Source organism: Carcharodon carcharias, chromosome 6, assembly GCF_017639515.1.
Source record: "Carcharodon carcharias isolate sCarCar2 chromosome 6, sCarCar2.pri, whole genome shotgun sequence".
In the NCBI taxonomy this organism is placed as follows: domain Eukaryota; kingdom Metazoa; phylum Chordata; class Chondrichthyes; order Lamniformes; family Lamnidae; genus Carcharodon; species Carcharodon carcharias.
Window position 1 is genome coordinate 40,515,102 of NC_054472.1, and position 20,931 is coordinate 40,536,032.

At 41.2% G+C, this 20,931-nt stretch overlaps 1 protein-coding gene across 2 annotated transcripts in view; it reads right to left on the reverse strand.

The window, feature by feature from the left end:
- si:dkey-122a22.2 overlaps positions 1 to 20,931 on the reverse strand; it is a 289,414-nt gene that overhangs the window by 46,097 nt on the left and 222,386 nt on the right. For both annotated transcript variants that reach the window (XM_041189080.1, XM_041189081.1), the window contains exon 9: positions 12,379 to 12,461. In XM_041189080.1, the coding sequence (XP_041045014.1) occupies positions 12,379 to 12,461 (83 nt within the window). The remainder of the gene's footprint in view (positions 1 to 12,378; positions 12,462 to 20,931) is intronic.

Consider the following 20,931-nt stretch of genomic DNA (forward strand, 5'->3'; position numbering starts at 1 on the left):
ACTAGGGAAGTAGGGTTTTAAACTAAACATGGGGGCTGAGGGATCAAGCTTGGGTAGATGTGGCAAATCAAAGGGTAGATTCAAGGCAGGAGGCCATAATAGTAATATAGGAAATGAGGGTCATAGAATAGCAGGAAGGGACAGAGTGATAAAACCGAAGAATACACCAATAGTCAAGACTAGACGTTACAAAGATAACAAAAAGACAAAACTAAAGGCTCTGTATTTGAATATGCGTAGCATTCATAACAAGGTAGATGAATTCACAGCACGCATTGAAGTAAATATATATGATCAGACAGCCATTATGGAGACGTGGCTGCAGGATGACAAGGATTGGGTCTTGAATATTGAGGGATATGTGATATTCAAGAAGATTAGGAAGCTAGGTAAAGGTGGAGGGGTTGCAATGTTGATCAAGGATGGCATTGGTGCATTAATTAGAGATGACCCTGGTTCAGGATGTAGAATCGGTTTGGGTAGAGATGAGGAATAGCAGGGGAAAGAAGTCACTAGGGGGAGTGGTCTATAGGCCCCCCAACAGTAACCATAATGTAGGACAAAGTATACAGGAAGAAATATTGGGTGCTTGTGATGAAAGGACAACAGTAAAGGACAGGGAGTCACACCATTTAGGATAGGGTCTTCTGATTTGGTCAGTGGCCAGGCACAGGAGGGTGTGACTGCGAGTGAGGCAGGTAAGGTGACTCAGAGTGCAGGAGTGTGAGCCTTTGCAATTGTCCAACAGGTCTGAGCTTCTCTCAGCTTGTTTGGATGACAGTGGGTGCTGCAGGGTGGTTGAGCAAACTGAGCATGGCACTGTGGTGCAGGAAGCCATCCAAGTGGGGGGAGCAACAAGGAATGCGGTGGTAGTTGGGGATATTATAGTAAGGGGATTGACACTGTTCTCTGCAGAAAAGAGCAAGAGTCCAGATGGCTGTGTTGCCTGCCTGAAGCCAGGGTTTGGGACATCTACTCAGGGCTGGAGAGTAATTTGTAGTGGGAGGGCGAGGATCCAGTGGTCGTGGTCCATGTAGGTACCAATGACATAGGCAGGATGAGGAAGGAGGCTCTACATTGTCAGTATAACGAGCTAGGCACCAAATTAAGAAGCAGAACGTCAAAGGTAATCATTTTTGGATTATTACCTGAGCCACGTGCAAATTGGCATAGGACAAATAGGATTAGAGAAATGAATGCATGGCTCAAAGACCAGTGTGGAAGAAGTGGGTTCCAGTTTGTAGGGCACTGGCATCAGTATTGGGGAAAGTGGGATCCATATCATTGGGATGGTCTACACCTGATCCGTGCTGGGGCTCATGTCCTTGCGAGTCGCCTAATTAGGGAAGTAGAGAGAGTTTTAAACGAATAGTCGGGGCAAGGGATCAAATTTGGGAAGATGTCAGAAACCAAACAGTAGAAACAAGACAAGAGAGAAATATTAATAAGGGAAATGAAAAATAGGCTGTGACAGGAAGGGACGGAGATTACAATTCTAAGAGTAAATCAGAAGATAAGGCTAGACGCTACAAAAACAATAAAAGAACAAAACTAAAGGCTCTCTATCTAAACGCACATAGCACTTGAAACAAAACAGATGAACTGATAACGCAAATAAAAATAAATAAGTATGATCTGATAAACATTACAGAGACATGGTTACAGAATGACTTAGATTGGGACCTGAATATTGAAGGTTATGCAACAGGAAGTTAGAAAAAGGTGGTGGGGTGGCTCTGTTAATGAATGATGGTTTTAGCACATTAGAGAGGGATGACTTAAGTTCAGGAAACCAGGGTGTAGATATGGTTTGGGTTGAGGTGAGGAATGATAAAGGCAAGAAGTCACTTGTCAGAGTGGTGTACAGGCCCCCTAATTGTAGCTACATAGTAGGGCAGTGTATAAAAGAAGAGATGATGAGAGTTTGTCAGAAAGGTACATCAATAATCATGGGGGATTTTAATCTACATATAGACTGGAAAAAACAGATGGGCAAAGGTAGCATAGATAAGGAGCTCATGGAATGTTTTCGGGATAGTATCTTAGAATGCACTTTCTGGAGTCAACCAGACAGCAGGCTATACTAGGCCCGGCATTGTGCAATGAAATAGAGTTAATTGATGACCTCCTAGCGAAGGTACCCCTCGGTAGCAGTGATCATAATATGGCTGAACTTTACATTCATTTTGAGGGGGAATTTAGTGCGTCCAAGACTAGTATTTTAAACTTAAATAAGGGCAATTATTAGGGCATGAAAGAGGAGCTAGCTAAAGTGAACTGGCATTTGAGGTTAAGGGTCAACAGAAGTTCAGTGGCAGAAATTTAAAGGGATATTTCAGAATAAATAGAACATATAGATTCCAATGAGGAAGAAAAATTAAAAGGGGAAGGTCCACCAACCGTGGTTAACAAAAAAGTTAAATACAGCATTAAATTTAAAGGACAAGTACATAATTATGCAAAGACCAGGTCAGAAGATTGGAAATAATATAAAGGACAGCAAAGAGTGACAAAAAGATTTAAAAGGAGGAAAAAATTAGAACATGAGGGAAAGCTAGCTAGTAACAGTAAAGATGAATAGTAAGAGTTTCTATAGTTACTTAAATAAGAAAAGAGTTAACAAAGCGAGCATTGGTCCTATAGAGAGTGTGCCAGGGGAATTGATCATGGAAAGTAGCGAGATGGCAGTTGAACTAAACAGGTATTTTGCTTTGGTCTTCACAATAGCAGACACAAGAAACATCCCGGAAATAGCTGTAAATCAGGAAATGGAAGGGAGGGAGGTACTCAGGGAAATTACAATCATGAGGAAAATGGTATTGAGCAAATTGTTGGGGTTACGGGCTGACAAATCTCCAGGTCCATATGGACTTCACCCTAAGGTCTTGAAAGAAGTGGTTAACGAGATAGCTGATACACAAATTTCCAAAACTCTCTAGATTCGGGAAGGTTCCATTAGATTGAAAAATAGCAAATGTAACTCTGTTAGTCATAAAGGGAAGATGACAGCAAGCAGGAAACTATAGGAAACTTAACATCTGGCATAGGGAAAATGTTAGAAGCTCTTATTAAAGATGTTATAGCAGGGCACTTAGAAAAATTCAAGGCAATCGGGCAAAGCCAACGTGGTTTTGTGAAAGGGAAAGCATGGTTCGCCAATTTAATCAAGTTCTTTGAAGCAGTCACATATGCTGTGGACAAAGGGGAACTGGCGGATGTACTGTAGTTAGATTTCCAGAAGGCATTTGATAAAGTGCCACATCAAAGGTTATTGTGGAAAATAAGTGAAAATGGTATAGGGGGTAACATATTGGCATGGACAGAAGATCAGCTAGCTAACAGGAGGCAGAGAGTTGGCAGGATGGTTTTTCTGGTTGTTCTAGCTTTTTCTGGTTGGCAGGATGAGTGGTGTGCCACAGGGATCATTGCTGGGGCCACAACCTTTTACAATTATATAAATGACTAGGCTGAAAGGACCGAAGGAATGGTTGCTAAGTTTGCTGATGACAAAAAGATAGGAAGGGAAGTAAATTGTGAAGAGGACATAAGGGGGCTACAAAGTGACATAGATAGGTCAAATGATTGAGCAAAGATATGGGGAATGGAATATAATGTGGGCAAATGTGAAATCGTTCAATTTGGCAGGAAGAATGAAAAAGAAGTTTATTATCAAAATGGTGAGAGATTTCAGAGCTCTGACATTCAGAGGGATCTGAGTGTCCTAGTGCGTGAAAGACACAAGGTTAGCATGCAGGTACAGCAGGTAATTAGGAAAGTCAATAAAATGTTATCATTTATTGTGGGGGGAATTGCTTACAAAAATAGGGGTTTATGCTTCAATTGTACAGGGCATTGGTGAGACCATATCTGGAGTAGTGTGTACAGTACTAGTCTCCTTATTTAAAGAAAGATGTAAATGTGTTAGAAGCAGTTCAGAGAAGGTTTACTAGGCTAATTCCAGGAATGGGAGAGTTGTCTAATGAGGAAATGTTGAGGAGGTTAGGCTTGTATCCACTGGAATTTAGATAAATAAGAAGCGGCTTAATTAAAACGTTTAAGATCCTGAGGGGTCTTGACAGGGTGGATGCGGAGAAGGTGTTTCCTCTTGTGGGAGAATCTAGAAATAGAAGTCATGGTTTAAAAATAAGTGGTCGCTCATTTAAGATCGAGACGAGGAGAAATTTTTTCTCTTATAGGGTTTAGTGTCTTTCCAACTCTCATCCTCAAAATGTGGTGGGAGTATTTGAATATTTTTTTTAAGGCAGAGCTAGATAATTTCTTGATTAACAAGGGGCTGAAAGGTTCTCGGGGGTAGGCAGGAATGTGGGGCTGAGGTTACATTCAGATCAGCAATGATCTAATTGAATGGCAAAGCAGGCTCGAAGGGTTGAGTGGCCTACTCCTGCTCCTAATTTGTATGTTTGCAGAATCATGAGTGATTTTAATCTACATATAAACTGGAAAAATGAGATTGGCAGCAGTAGCCTGGATGAGGAGTTCATAGAATGCTTTCGAGTTAGCTTTTTTTTTTAAGAACAGCATGTTCTGGGACCAACCAGAGAGCACATTATATTAGACTTGGTATTGTATAATGTGACAGAATTAATTAGTGACCTCAGAGTGAAGGCACCCTTAGGTAGCAGCAACCACTATATGATTGTATTTTAAATCCAGTTAGAAAGGAAGAAGAATGGGTCTAAAATTAGTATTTTAAACTTAAAAAAGGGCAACTATGTAGACATGAAAGTTAAGCTAGCTGAAGTGAACTGGGACATTAGGCTAGGGGATATAGCAATGAGAGGAGGCAGTGGCGATGGCGATGGCATAGTGGTATTGTCGCTGGACTAGTAATTCAGAGACCCAGGCTAATGCGCTGGGGACCTGGGTTTGAATCCTACCACAGCAGATGGTGGAATTTGAATTCGTTAAATGTCTAATAATGACCATGAAACCATTGTCGATTGTTGTAAAAACTCATCTGGTTCAGTAATGCCCTTTAGGGAAGGAAATCAGCTGTCTTTACCTGGTCTGGCCTACTTGTGACTCCAGACCCACAGCAACGTCATTGACTCTTAAATGTCGTCTGACAAAAAAGGCAATTAGGGATGGGCAATAAATGCTGACCTAGCCAGTGATGCTCACATCCCATGAATGAATAATTAAAAAAAATGAGAAACAGTGGCAGACATTTAAGGGGATATTTCAGAATACTCAGAATAAGTATATTCCTACTATAAAGAAAAATTCTAAAGAGAGGACCCACCATCCATGGTTAACTAAAGAAGCTAAGGAAAGCATCAAACTTAAGGAAAATGCATATAACTGTGCAAAGATGAGCGGCAGGTCAGATGATTGGTCAGAATGTACAGAACAGCAGAGAATGACTAAAAGTTAATCAGGAGAAAGAAATTAGAGTATGAGAGGAAGGTAGCTGGAAATGCAAAAATGGAGAATGAGAGTTTCTACAGGTATTTAGAAAGGAAAAGAGTAGGTAAAGTATTGGGTTTCTCGAGAGTGAGATTGGGGAGTTAATAGTAGATAATAAGGAAATGGCGGATGAAATGAACAAATATTTTGCTTCACAATAGAGGATGCAAAAAAACATTCCAGTAATAGCTATAAATCAGGAGGTGGAAGGGAGAGGGGAACTTGGTGAAATTACAATGACTAGGGAAGCAGTACTGAACAAATTGATGGAGGTGTGAGCTGATAAGTCTCTGGGTACTGATGGACTTCCCCTCCCAGGGTCATTAAAGAGGTGGCTGATGAGGTAGTATATGTGTTGGTGCGAATTTTCCAACATTCGCTTGATACTGGAAAGGTTCCATCAGACTGGAAAGTAACAAATATAACCCCTCTATTCAGGAAAGGAGGGAAGCAGAAAACAAGAAACTAAAGTCAGTTAGCTTGATTAAGAGAAACTCAAAGTAATTGGGAAGAGCCAGCTTGGTTTTGTGAAAGGGAAATCGTGTTTAACCAATTTATGGGAGTTCTTTGAAGGAGTAACATGCGCTGTGGATTAAGGGGAGCTTCTAAGCATGCTGTACTTTGATTTCCAGAAGGCATCTGATAAGGTGCCACATCAAAGATTATTGTAGAAAATAAAAGCTTATGGCGTAGGGGGTAACGTTATTAGCATGGATAGAAGATTGACTGGCTGGCAGAATGCGGAGAATATGCATAAATGGGTCTTTTTCTGATTGGCAGGATGTGACGAATGGAGTCCCGCAGGGATCTGTGCTCAGGCCTCAATTTTTTACAATTTATATAAATCACTTAGATGACAGGAGTGAAGGCATGGTAGCTAAATTTGTAAATGACACAAAGATAGGTAGGAAAGCATATTGTGACGAGGACATACAGAAGTTACAGGTGGATATTGATAGGTTGGGTAAGTGGGAAAAATTTGGCAGATGGGGTATAATGTGGGAAAATGTGAAGTTGTTCACTTTGTCAGGAAGAATAAAAAGGCAGAGTATCATTTAAATGGAGAACAGCTGCAGAATTCCGAGATGCAGAGGGATCTAGGTGTTCTCGTGCATGGGTCACAAAAAGTTAGTATGCAAGTATAGCATGTAACCAAGAAGGCTAATGGAATGCTAGCCTTTATTACGAGAGGAATTGAATATAAAAGATGTTATACTTCAGTTATACAGAGCATTGATGAGACCACATTTTGAATATTGTATGTAGTTTTGTTCTCATTATTTAAGGAAGGAGGCGGTTCAAAGGAGGTTTACCTGAAATAAGTGGGCTGTCTTGAGGAAATGTTAGACAGGCTGGGCTTTCTTCCACTGGAGTTCAAAAGAGTGAAGGATGACTTGATTGAAGTATTTAATATCCTGAAAGGTATTGGCAAGGTGGGTGGGGTAAGGGTGTTTCCTCTCGTGGGTGAGTCCAGAACTAGGGGACACTGTTTTAAAAATAGGTCATTGCTGAGGAGCAGGTCGACCCCATCCACAGGCAAACTGTGGATGACTCACATGGTCACTGGTCCTGACACAAGGTCGCATTCCAGAAGTGCCCAGTATAAGGGGATGGGCAACTACCCTCCTTCAATCCCCTTTACCAGCATCTTGGACTTACTGCACTCTCTGGTCATGCCTTTACCCAGCAGTAGAATTTAGCTGGTCCCGGTATCCCTCAGTATCACTATAGGCTTATCACCTCACCCTGGGGAAATGTGGACAACCTTCCTTCAGACATAAAATTCTTGCAACTCTCAGGGATTTGTTTCATCGCACCTGCACACTCAGGAGTGCATCTATAGGGATTTTCAGCCGCAGTCAGAGCCATAGCCTGGTCTGCTCTGCTCTCTGACTGACTCCCATTCTCTGAACTGTATTTGCCCAGATAAATCCCACTGGTTTTCCCCGTAACCTCCAGCAGTTGGACCTGAGGTTCCCTACCTTGTGGCAGTTAAAACACACAGGCTTCTTGGGGGCCTCACTTTTCAACTCAGCACCACTCTTTCTGTCCTGAGGAGAGACCCTAGCATTTCCTTCTCTCCCATGGGTGTTCAGTTTTCTATCACTCTCTCCATCTCTATCCTTTCCAGTCTTTTGGGGGTGACTAGGGGAGGGACTCTTCTGGGACAAGGGTTTGTGGATTAGCTCATAATCATCCAGCGTGGTTACTTTACTGGCCCATTACTCTTTGTTCCTCTAGGTGTGTTCTTATTGGGAAAGGTAGGAGTTTTTAAGACTCCTTAAGGATAATTATCTCACAGAGGTTTGCCTAAGCGGCTTCTGTTTCAAGTGCCCGCACCCACTGGTCAAAAGCAAATTGCTTTCAAAGTCCAGGTATGTCTGGTCAGGCTGTTTCCTGAGGTTATGGAATTTCTGACAGTACGCGTCCAGCATTAACTGGTACATGCTTAAAATATCCCTTTTTGCTGCCTCGTAAGTCAGTGACACTTTCTTCAGGCAAGAGAGAGTAGAAACATAGAAAATAGGAGCGGGAGTAGGTCACTGGGCCCTTCAAACCTGCTCTGCCATTCAATATGATCATGGCTGATGCTCTACCTCAATGCCATACTCCCACGCTCTCCCCATGCCCCTTGATGCCTTTAGAGTCCAGAAATCTATTTCCTTCTTAAATATATTCAATGACTTGGCCTCCACAACCTTCTATGGTAGAGAATTCCATAGGTTCACCACCATTCGAGGAAAGAAGTTTCTCCTCATCTCAGTCCTAAATGGCCTACTCGGTATCCTGAGACTGTGACCCCTTGTTCTAGACACCCCAGCCAGAGGAAACATCCCTGCATCCAGTTGATTCACCCATCATAATTTTATATGTTTCAATGAGATCTCCTCTCATTCTTCTAAACTCCAGTGAATAGAGGCCTAGTCAGCCCAATCTCTCATATGACAATCCTGCCATCCCAGAAATCAGTCTGGTGAACCTTCGCTGCACTCCCTCTATGGCAAGTATATCCTTTCTTAGGTAAGGACACCAAAACTGCACACAATACTTCAGGTGTGAACTCACCAAGGCCCTTTCCTATCTTTCCTCTTTCCCTATTTCTCTTTCCTGAAATTCTAATTTCCCCTGCTCCAGTTTTAATTTCTCTACCATTACTCTATCAGTTTCATCTTCCACCTGTAGACCATTGGCCACCCCTTTTAAAATGTCAGGTTTTCTGGCTTTTGGGTGAAATTCTAATTCTAAGTGCCTCGCTAGCTCTTTTAACTGCTCGAGGGACAGAACTGCTAAATTTTTATCTGTAACATCCCTTCCATCTGTAAAAACACTGGCATCAAATGTGGACGTTTTTACACCTCAGTATGGAAGACTCAAGTAAACCTGTTTTTTTTTAATTGGTTTCGAAGGAACAATTTACTTTCCCCACTAATTCATTTGTTTTGTCTGTGGGAACTAATTCTGCACTGAGCACCCAATTTGTTACCACCGGTCCCCGGATGAGGTCCCTCAATTTGTTAACTTCCCAAACAGGACCCCAATTTTGTTATGCTCCCAGGTGAGGAGAAATGAGCTGGCTCCCCTTCTTATTCAACCCCCTCGGTTGGTCACAACAAGGTTAATTTAAAAGGGATCCATTCATTCTATAGATACCTTTTCACAGTCCAAATGTATTTTTTTTTAGGAGCCAATTTAACCAGGCTTTTTTGAGTCAAGAAAGGAGTAAGTTTATTAGCTACTAAAACCCAAGAAAAATAATAAAAATGCAACACACATACACACCGATCAGAAATGAGAAGTTAAGAGTCCAAATAAAAGTTTTTTAAAATTACGAATTAATCTTTAGCTTGTCCGTGAGGTGTAGATGGTATTACGTTGCAGCCCTTAGGTTGGGTGATTCCAGTAGAGCTGACTTTGGCAGTTTCCTAATTGGTTTGGAGACAGTTGGTTCCGCAGGGTAGCTGGACCCACCCTGCAAGTGGAAATATCTTCTCTATGTCTACCCTATCAATCTGTTTCATAATCTTAAAGACCTCTATCTAGAGATGAGACCCAGCCTGCTCAATCTTTTCTGATAATATAACTTCTCAATTCTAGTATTATTCTAGTAAATCTTTTTTTGCACCTTCTATGTCCTTTTCTCATTTGGAGATCAGAACTGTTCACAGTTGTTTTTTCAAGGTAGCAATTTTCTACTTCAATACATAATCTGATGTGTCAAGTAGTCAATCATCAATCCATAGATGAACTGTGATATTACTATTCCTAGCTCATTGTCCAATGCATCCATCTGGTGGATCTACTCCTGGAATAATCATTAGGTCAAAGAATGAAGCATCCTGGAGCTCCTCCTTGGACCATATTTGACATATGATTAAAGTTATCAATTAGACTGTCCCAGAAAAGGAGTATGAGATAAATCAGCTATCATATCCAATGAGGCCCAGAAAAGCTTCTACTTTTTTCTTGTCATGTCTTTAGCTCAAAGTAAAACAGAGACTCTCTCAATATATACTGCTACCTTCAACGATCTATGCGCATACAGGCCCAAGACCCTATGTCCCTGCACATTCTTTAAAATTGTGCCATTTAGTAAATATTGCTTGTTTCTCCCTATCCTTTCTGTCAAAATGTCACACTTGTCTATATTAAATTCCATCTGCCACTACTCTACTCATTCTGCTCGCCCATCTATGCCCTGTTGCAGTTAATGGGTCTCCATCACTTTTCCCCTGACATTCTCATGAGCAGAAGGGAGATCCTCAAGGTTCCGTATTATTTTATTTTGTCCACACTCAGTCAACTAGTAAGTGATATTGTATACAATGTTTGTTACATGCTATAATCCTATTATAAAACTCCATTTGTGATGCATTATTTCACTCCCTGTAAGCAACATGATGGGATATCTGCTGGTATTAAATTTTGGGGGGCTGTTAGCTCAGTTGGCTAGATGGCTAGCATGTGGATCAGACGGGCTTTGATCCCTGTTCCGGCTGAGCTAGACTCGGGACCTGTCTCCTCACCCTACCCGTAGTAAAAAATCATGGCAGTTTGTTGTGGTTCAGCAAAAAAATCACCGAGGACCTCCCTTTAGGCAGAGAACTCAAGAAGGAGAATAAATTTTGTGGCATGTGTATCATATCACATTTCTGAAAGCGAGGTGCAAAGTGTATGAAAACAAACAAGAAAAGCAGTTATATCTTGGTATCATTCAACCTGGAGCCAGGAATTTGCAGCCAGGTGCTCTCCTTGCCAACAGTAAATAACTTTAAATTGATTCACGGTGTGCAAAACAGTCAGGCCAAGTTACATATCTTAGCAGCACTATAATACAATATTTGTCGCATGGCACAATGCCCCTGTTGTCATGAAAGTGTATTATTCACACTACTGTAAGGTGGAGGCAGTGGCATAGTGGTATTGTCACTGGACTATATTCCAGTGACCCAGGATAATGGTCTGGGGACTCGGGCTCGAATCCCACCATGGCAGATACTGAAATTTGAATTAAATAAAAATCTGGAATTAGAAGTCTGATGATGATCATGAAACCATTGCCAATTGTCATAAAAACCCATCTGATAAGGGACTCATGTCCCTTAGGGAAGGAAATCTGCTGTCCTTACCTGGTCTGGCCTACATATGATTCCAGACCCACAGCAATGTGGTTGACTCTTAAATGCCCTCTAAACAAGGGCAATTAAGGATGGGCAATAAATGCTGGCCTAGCCAGCGATGCCCACATCCCATGAATGAATAAAAAAAATTAGATCCACCTCCACATATGAACGTCCTGATAGGTGTCCATCACACTTCAGATATTACAAATCTGAGTGTCAAAACTACAAAAAATGTTATTTCCTCTTGACTTTTCTGACCATGGGGTCAAGAGGAAATGACAATATGCAGTTGATAATCCATAGGGAAACAAAAATCTTTTAACTGAATTCAGCTGTGTGCATGTTTACAGCAATTAGGTTCCAGCCTTACAGTAGCAAATCAGGTTACATATATTTCACTGGCAGAATAACATGTGGCCTGTTATTTGGTGCAGTGCTCTTGCCCTCATAAAATAGCATATCCTTCAACACGGGGTTTCCCAAACTGTGTTCCGCAGAACCCTGAGGTACCGCATGATATATCAAGGGGCTACGCAGTAGTGTAGGCGGAGTGTAGGAGTAGGCCAGGCTTGTCCAACTTGTGTCATTCAACTGACGTACATTTTGAAAAATCTTGTAAAGCTGCATGTCCAATCAGTGGCTGGTTTCTCCCTGCATTGACCCTTCGAGGATGAGGGGGCCTCAGAACAAGGTCAAGATGCAGGAGAGCATGGTCCACCGGCACCTGAGAGAGAGGGGGGGATTGTGTGTGCGTGGGAGAGTGCGGGACAGTGAGGGAGAAGTGTGAATGTGTGTGTGTGCGTATATGCAAGAGAGAAGGAAGAATGTGTGTGGGAGAGAGATGGGTAAGTTTGTATGTCTGTGCGAGAGGGAAGAGTGTGGGTGTTTGATATGAGAATCCAGCTCTCCAGCATCATTCCTAAGCAAGTAAAAGGAGCATCACTCCTCCCGTTAAAAATGACAAAAAGGTGAGAATTAAGTACTTTGTTGAACAACAGCACTATTAAATTATAATAAATATATAAGAAATAGAAAAGACTTATATAAATTTGTTTTTGTATGTTTGTACCTACTGCACAAAAGCAATCAGTTATTTGTGGTTTAACTCTTCAACATAACAATAACGTTTCTTAAGGGTTCCATCAATACTCTTGGGAGGTCAAAAGGATTCCATGGATGGAAAAGTTTGGGAAACACTACTGGGGGCTCTGTTATGATAGTGAAAGAACACTCCGATAAGCATTTCAAATTGATCTGTTTTAATTTCAAAAGCCACATTCTGATTTTGTTTCTTGAATACTCGAATACCAATGGTGCAGTCACCACTTACCTGACTTGGGAGATGCTCTCATTAATGAAGAAGTGTTCATCCACAACAGCACTCAGGTGGGCTGGATTGCTCAGCAGGTATTTCTACGGAGTAGAAAATAATGGATTGTTGATTTGGTTAGTTGCTGAAATTGTTTTGATTAGCTTATGAAAGGAAAGGTTACATGCATTCAGGGAAGAGGTTGAACAAGTTTATGTGCTATAGAAAGACAATTGGTCTGAGTGCTCTTGAATGAGGCCATACAAACAACAGAAATGTCTCAATCTTCTATGTGCACTAGCAGAGAATTTGTGCATAATTGGGAAATGTTAAATCAGCCTCATTGCTATATTTTTCAAGAACTGGGATATTAGCTATTCCAATGCATGAAGGTCATTCTATCTGCCACCATACAATATTCTCCAGTAAGCTGCTACACAATACGGAGAATAGTACAGTCATCAGCTACACCATCTACTATTTATTCTTGTTGAAAAATAGGTGAAGGTTTATTTTTTTCACACAACCAAAAAACTGAATCAAGTTAAACACAACTGTTATTATTTTTAAATTTTACCTCCTTAAAGTCACCTGTTTAAGGTCTCATCAGGATGATATAGCTGTCTAACAACGTAAGAAATAGGAGCAAGAGGAGGTCATTTAGCCGCTTGAGCCTGCTCTGCCATTCAATAAGGTCATGGATGATCTGATCGTTGTCTCAACTCCACTTTCCTGTCTGCTCCCCATAATCCTCGGCCACCTTGCAGATCAAAAATGTGTCTAACTAAGCCTTGAATATATTCAATTACCCAGTCTCCACTGCTCTCTGGGGTAGAGAATTTCAATGATTAACAATCCTCTGAGAGAAGAAATTGCCCCTTATCTCCATCTTAAATGGGGGACCTATTATCCTGAAACTATGACCTTTCTTCTAGATTCCCACACAAAACGGAATCATTCTCTCAACATCTATGTTGTCAAGATGTTATGGCACAGCCAACGGTAAATGCTGAGTTGTTCAAATCCCAGTGTGAAACTTGAGACAACTGCCACAACTATTTTTGTAATTTGTATGTTTCGAGATGCAGGCTTTGAATTCAGTAGTATTAAGAGCACCAAGACTTACTGGTTTTTACAAAGCTAGATTAAACATTTATTAGTAAGAGAAATGATTTTAAGCATATACATATGTCTACAAATTACTACTGTAAAAACTTCTAAATACCCTCATTAATCTGACTCCCAGTTACATCTCCATTAAGGCAACAACAAAACATATAGGGCTGAATTTTCCCCTGGTTGGGGGGGGATTGATGGGCGAGTGCACACAGGTGCACTTCCGATCGGCGCCCCTGATTGGAGGCCCGCCCAGTGTGGTATCCGCATAGAAGCACTATGCTCTCCCTGTTCAGGCAGGGCGAATCCCAAAATCGAGAGTGCGCTCTTTCACGCAAGCGCACAAAGGAGCGCACTCATCTCCCTGAGGCTAAGTGCAGCCTCAGGGAGAACGGCTCAAAATGTTAAAAACCTAAAAACAGAAATGTAAATTTCCCTAACATGTCCCCTCATGTGACAATGTCACATGAGTTGGGACATGTCCACAATTTTCCCAAAATCTTTATTAAAATTTTTTAAAAGCTACATGAAACCTCATCCCGCCCGTGGATGAGGTTTCATGCTTTTTCTAGTTCACGCCAGGGCTCCTGGCCTGCCTGTCAACATTAAGATTGGATGGGCAGGTCCTTTAATTACATAACTGACTCTGTCAATGGCCTCAATTGGCCATTGACAGGTCAGCGGGTGCACAGCTGATTTCGCTGTGCCCCAGCCTTCCTGAAAACTTAAATGGAACGCAGTGACATCGGGAGCTCCGCGCGACGTCACTGAGCATCATTTTGTGTGTCAGCGAGCGGGCCCCGCCCCCTCTCGCCAACGCGTAAAATGCTGCCCATAGATTTTAAAAGACCCAGGCATAGAAACACGCAACCCTGAACAATCCTCAATTCAGAGTGAGTTTCCTTAACTTTAGTTCTTTGTGGGCAGCAGCTTGAGTTGTAGATGCTGAATGCTTTTAACACTTGTTAGATCTTATTCCAAACAGGAAGAAAGATGGTAAGAAGGAGAAAAAGCATCCACGGCTAAACAAGATAACAAAGGCAAAAACTAAGGCATACCAAATTGCAAAGGTCAGTGGCAGGCTGGAAGATTGGGAAACTTTTAAAGATCATCAAAGGATTACTAAAAAAAAAAAATGAAAAGAGCAAAGATAAATTATTAAAGAAAATTAGCACAACATGTAAAAACTGATAGCAAAAGCTTCTACAAGTATGTTAAAGGAAAGAGAGTGGCTAAAGTGAATGTTGGTCCCTTGGAGGACGATACTAGGGGGTTAATAGTGGGGAACGCAGAAATGGCAGAGACGCTTAATCATTATTTTGCCTGAGTTTTCACGGTGGAGGACACTAGTACCATCCCAATAGTAACAGGTGGTAGCAGAGGGTATAGAGAAGGAGGAACTTAGAACAATCACCATCACTAGAGAAAAAGTACTGAGCAAATCATTGGGATTAAAGGGTGACAAGTCCCCAGAACCTGATGGCCTACATCCCAGGGTCTTAAAGGAAGTGGCAGTGGAGATAGTGGATGCATTGGCTATAATATTCCAAAATTCCCTGGATTCTGGAATGGTTCCAGTGGATTGGAAAAATGCTAATATGCTCTTATTCAAAAAGGTGGGGGTGGGGGGGGGGTGGGGGGGACAGTGGCGCAAAAAGTAGGAAACTATAGACCAGCTGGTTTAACGTCAGTCGTTGGGAACTTGTTGGAATCCATTATTAAGGAAGTAGCAATGGGGCATTTGGGAAGTCAAAATGCAATCCATCAGAGTCAGCAAGGTTTTATGAAGAGTAAATCGTGTTTGACTAATTTGCTAGAGTTCTTTGAAGATGTGACAAACAAAGTGGATAATGGGGATCCTGTAGATGTCGTCTATCTGGACTTCCAGAAGGCCTTTGATAAGGTGCCGCACACAAGCTAAGATCACACGGAGTTAGGGGTAACATATTAGTTTGGACAGAGGATTGGCTAACCAACAGAAAGCAGAGAGTTGGGATAAATGGGTCTTTTTCTGGATGGCAAGCTGTGACTAGTGGGGTGCCACAGGGTTCGGCCCTTAGGCCCCAACTATTTACAATCTATATTAATGACTTGGATTCAGGGATAGAAGGTACTATAGCTAAATTTGCAGATGACACCAAAATAGGTGGGAAAGTAAGTTGCAATGAAGAAATAAGAACTTTACAAATGGATATGGACAGGTTAGGTGAATGGGCCAAAATTTGGCAGATGGAGTTATGTGGATAAGTGTGAGGTTATCCATTTTGACCGGAAAAATAACAAGGCAACTTATTATTTAAATTGACAGAAACTTCAGAATGCTTCAGTGCAGAGGAATCTGGGTGTCCTCGTGCATGAATCGCTGAAAGCTCGTATGCAGGTACAGCAGGTAATAAGGAAGGCAAATAGAATTTTAGCATTTATTGTTAAAGGAACAGAGTATAAAAATAGGGAAGTGTTGTTGCAACTGTACAAGACATTGGTGAGACCGTGCCTGGAGTACTGTGCGCAGTTTTGGTCCCCTTACTTGAGGAAGGATGTAGTCGCACTGGAGGCGGTTCAGAGGAGGTTCACTAGATTAATTCCAGTGATGTGGGGCTTGTCTTATGAGGAGAGATTGAGCAGTTTAGGCCTATACTCGCTAGAGTTTAGAAGGATGAGAGGAGATCTAATTGAGGTATATGAGATGCTAAAGGGGATAGACAAAGTAGACGTGGAGCGGATGTTTCCCCTTGTGGGGCATTCTAGAAAGAGGCCATAGTTTTAGACTAAGGGGTGGTAGATTTAAATCAGAGATGAGGAGGAATTACTTTTCTCAAAGATTCTCAAAGGATCTGTGAAATTCACTACCTCAGAGTGCAGTGGGTGCCCAAGACACTGAATAAATTTAAGGAAGAGATAGACAGTTTTTTAATTAGTAATGGGTTGAAAGGTTATGGGGAGAGGGTGAGAAATTGGAGTTAAGGCTGAAAGGAGATCAGCCATGATCGTATTGAATTGGGGGGGGGGGGGGGAGGCAGGCTCGAGGGGCTGAATTGCCTACTCCTGCTCCTAGTTCTTATGTAAAACTGTATTTAGTATTCTGGTTATGATTTTACAAACACCCTCTCTGTAAAATTGTAACAAGACTTCCCTGCTTTTATACTCCGGCCATCTTGCAAAAAACTTTTCATTTGTCCTCATAATTACTTGCTGTACATCCATACTAAATTTGTGATTCATGTAAGTTGACATCCAGATTCCTCTAAACCACAGCATTCTGCAGCCTCTTTACATTTAAATAATATTTACCTTTTCTATTGTTCGCATCAGAGTAGGAAACTTTATGTTTTCCCACATTATGCTCCATCTGCAAAACTTTTGCCCATACACTTAGCCCTTTGCAGATTTTTTGGACCAGACCTTCTGATCAGTGCCACGATCATCCCTACTGACTGCAGAGATCATTGTGTGCATACCTTTGTGCCCTTCCAGCCAGTCCTGCCCCCGCTTGCCGACACGTAAAAGCCTGCCCATTAACTCTGCTTCCCTCCACAGATGCTGCCTGCCCTGCTGAGTATTTCCAGCATTTTTGTTTTTAATCTCCTAATCTCTCTCCCCATTGCCTGTTGAGTTATCTAATTCCATCGTAAACTGCCTTGGATAATTGCTGATGGCCTGTGCTGATTTAGGCCAGCAAGCGGAGGGCTCGACAAGGTTTTTGGATTATTGGAAGATGAGAAGAAGGAAAAAGAAAATAGTGGCCAGGTTCCTGGTGACGTTTGCTGGAGCTACACTTTTACAGTTGCTGAGTGGAGAGGAGGCACAGCTGTGGGGTCCCTATGTTAGAACAGCACAGACACTGAATGTCAGGGTTCATGAATGGCAAACTTCAGCAAGAAACTGAAATGCTATGGGGCACCTGTGAAACCTTGTCCTGGCATATGTCATCTTAATAAAGGGAGAGATGGAGAGAAAATCAAAGGGAAAAAAAGGAAAATAGAACACTGAGCAGGGCGGGCGATATTCCCTGAAGTATGTTGACTATAAATAATTTGTTTTAAAAAAACACAACCCAAAGGCAAAGATTGTGTGTTTTAGCTGCCACTGTGCATGACAAAAGCACAATCATTCTTCTAGCAAGTAGGCCAACAGGAATGAAATTTAAAGAAACAGTTTGATGGTCAAAAGACAATTTCTTGAAGCTTTTATTCACTGGCTATTACTGGGTTTGTAATAGGAAATTTAAGGCAAAATGATGGTGTAGTGGTGTCGTCACTGGACTGGTAATCCAGAGACCCAGAATGATGCACTGGGGACCCAGGTTCGAAAACCACCATGACAGATGGCGGAATTTGAATTCAATAAACATCTGGAATTAAATATCTAATGATGGCCATGAAACCAGTCGGTTATTCTAAAAACTCATCTGGTTCACTAATATCCCTTTAAGGAAGGAAATCCTCACATGGTCTGGCCCACATGTGACCCCAGATCCACAGCAAAGTGGTTGACTCTTAAAAATCAAACCTCTAAAAAGCCAATAAAAAGGGATGAAACCAGACGGACCACCTGACATTGAGCTAGGCACGGGAAATGACAACAGCAAACCCAGACCTGATGACCCTGCAAAATCATCCTTATCAACATCTGTGGGCTCGTGCCAAAATTGGGAGAGCTGTCTTACACACTTTTCAAGCAACAGCCTGACATAGTCATACCCCCACCCCCCAGCTGATGAATCAGTACTCCTCCATGTTGAACACCACTTGGAAGAAGCACTGAGGGTGGCAAGGGCACAGAAGCCCTTGGGTGAGGGGCTTCAATGTCCATCACCAAGAGTGGCTCAGCAGCACCACCACAGATCGAGCTGGCTGATTCCTAAAGGACAGAGCTGCTAGACTGGGTTTGCGGCAGGTGGTGAGGGAACAACTTTCTTGACCTCATCCTCACCAACCTGCCTGCCATAAATGCTTCAGTCCATGACAGTGTTGGTAGGAGTGACTACCGCACAGTTCTTGTGGAGATAAAGTCCCGTCTTCACATTGGGGGTAGCTTACATCATATTGTGTGGCACTACCATCATGCTAAATGGGATAGACTTCAAACAGACCTAGGAACTCAAGACTGGGTTATTATAACACAGTTGGTGGTAAAGGCTAAGTTGTTCAAATCCCAAAGGGAAATTTGAAACAACTGTCACAACCCATTTTTGCAATTTGTGTGTTTCGAGATGCAGACTTTGAATTCACTATAATAAGGCCACTGAGTCTCAAGAGGTTTTTTATAAAGCTAAACATTTAATAAAAGAATGATAGTAAGTGCATACAAAATTACTACTATAATAACTACAAAATTCCTGTGATTAACCTGACTCTCAGTTTTTCTCAGTGATTAGTTTTTTTTATTTAACATTAAATCTTCTAACAATAAAACCCTTTCGTAATACCCACATGTAAGCTTTGAAAAAAAAATATTGTTTCTGAGCTTCACCTGGTTAGGTGTAATATATTATTCGCTCTTTTGAATGTGAATTGCCCCCTTCACACCTCACCTTCTATCTCCCTACGTTTATCTAATTACCATTTCAAACCTACTTCCCCTCTATACATCAAAGCCTCTAGACCAGCTGGCTTTAATCCAATTAAGGCACACACATGTAGACACAGACACCACTAAACTATTTTAAAATAATTTCCAATAAGATTATGGAGATTATTATATCTTCTCGACATCCCCCTCCTTATTGTAAAATGAACCGTCACAATTCTAAAAGGTGGCTTCACTTGTATTAAACCATCTTTCACTATCTCTTATATTTAACTATATACTTACATTATTACATTACCAGATGCATGCATTAACACAACAATATAGATACAAATCCTTGGTGTCAGCAGAAATCATTCCAGTTCAGTGTCCAGGTTTTAAAATGTCCAATTTTCCCTTTAAGTTTCAAACTCCTAATAACGCACCTGCAATCAGATTCTCTCATCCAGCAACATTTATTATCTGTAGATTTAATGGTTGCATTAATAAACTTCACCTGAATAGACTTGCATTTTTGTCTCGAAATTTGTCCAGAAACTTAAAGGATTATGGTCTGTATAAGCAATTGTTTCTGATGAATTGTTTGCCATATAGATTTCAAAATGCTGCAAAGCTAACACCAAACCTAACGTCTCCTTTTCAATTGTTGAATATCTTATCTCTTGTGCATTCAATTTCCACGAAAAATACCCTATCGGCTTTTCAATTACAGTCTTCTTGTAACAGTACAGCCCCAATGCCTATATCTCTTACTGGCCAACTTAATGGCCAATCTCTTAATGGCCAACTTAAATTGCTTGGCATAATGGGTACTGCCAAAACTGGTGTCGTAGTTAATACAATTTTCAAACCATCAAATGCCTCCTGACACTCCAGTGTCCATTGAATCTTCTTGTTCTTTTTTAATAGTTCAGTCAGTGGAACAACCACTTTCCGGTAAAACCCACTCATGCCCAGAAACCTCAAATCTTCTTGTTTTGTTATAGGCACTGGGAAATCCATGATAGCGTTGACTTTCACATCTCTTGGAGTCACCTTATCATGTCCAATGGTATGGCCTAGATACGTAACTTGCTCTTTTACAAATTCACTTTTAGCCAAGTTCATCACCAAATTACCCTCTTGTAGTCGAGTAAATAATTCTTCCAGATGTTGTAAATGTTCCTCCCACGTCTGACTGAAAACTATTAAGTCATCAATACAAACAGCACAATTGCATTGACCTGCAACTATTTTGTTCATCAGTCTTTGAAATGTCTAAATGGCATAACTTTAAACTGATATTGTCCATTTGGCATCACAAATGCCGAAAGCTCCTTTGCTCCCTGATAACAGTGCTCACCAATATCCTTTTAGCAAATAAATCTTTGTGATAAATTTTGATTGCCCATTTTCTCAATGCAATCCTCCAACTGTGGTATGGGATATGAATCTGCTTTTGTCACTGCATTCACCTTTTGATAGTCCACACGCAGTCTGTGTTCTCCATCCGGTTTCAGTACCAGTACAATAGGTGAACTCCAGTTACTTCAACTAGACGCAATGATATCATTTTGAAGCATAAAATCAATATCTTTCTGTACTTGATAATTTTGCCGGATTTAATCTGTAAGAATGTTGCCTTACTAAAGATGAAACTTCTATAGAGACAGCATGTTTAGCTAAATCTGTCCCCACCAACTAATTTCCACAAATAGCTTTGTGTGACTGCAATAGCTTTTCCAAATCACGTTGTCACTTGTCTGGAAGGTAATTCAACATTACATTTAAGTTTTCAAGTACTCCCTAATTATCCAATTTGATCAGAGGAAAATCAATTTCAGAGTCCTACATTTCTACCTCTTTCACATTATCTACCACCATTAATATCTCTTTTTGTTCCTCTCCCCCGTCAAGTACTTTTAAGCATAGTCACATGATACTCCCTCT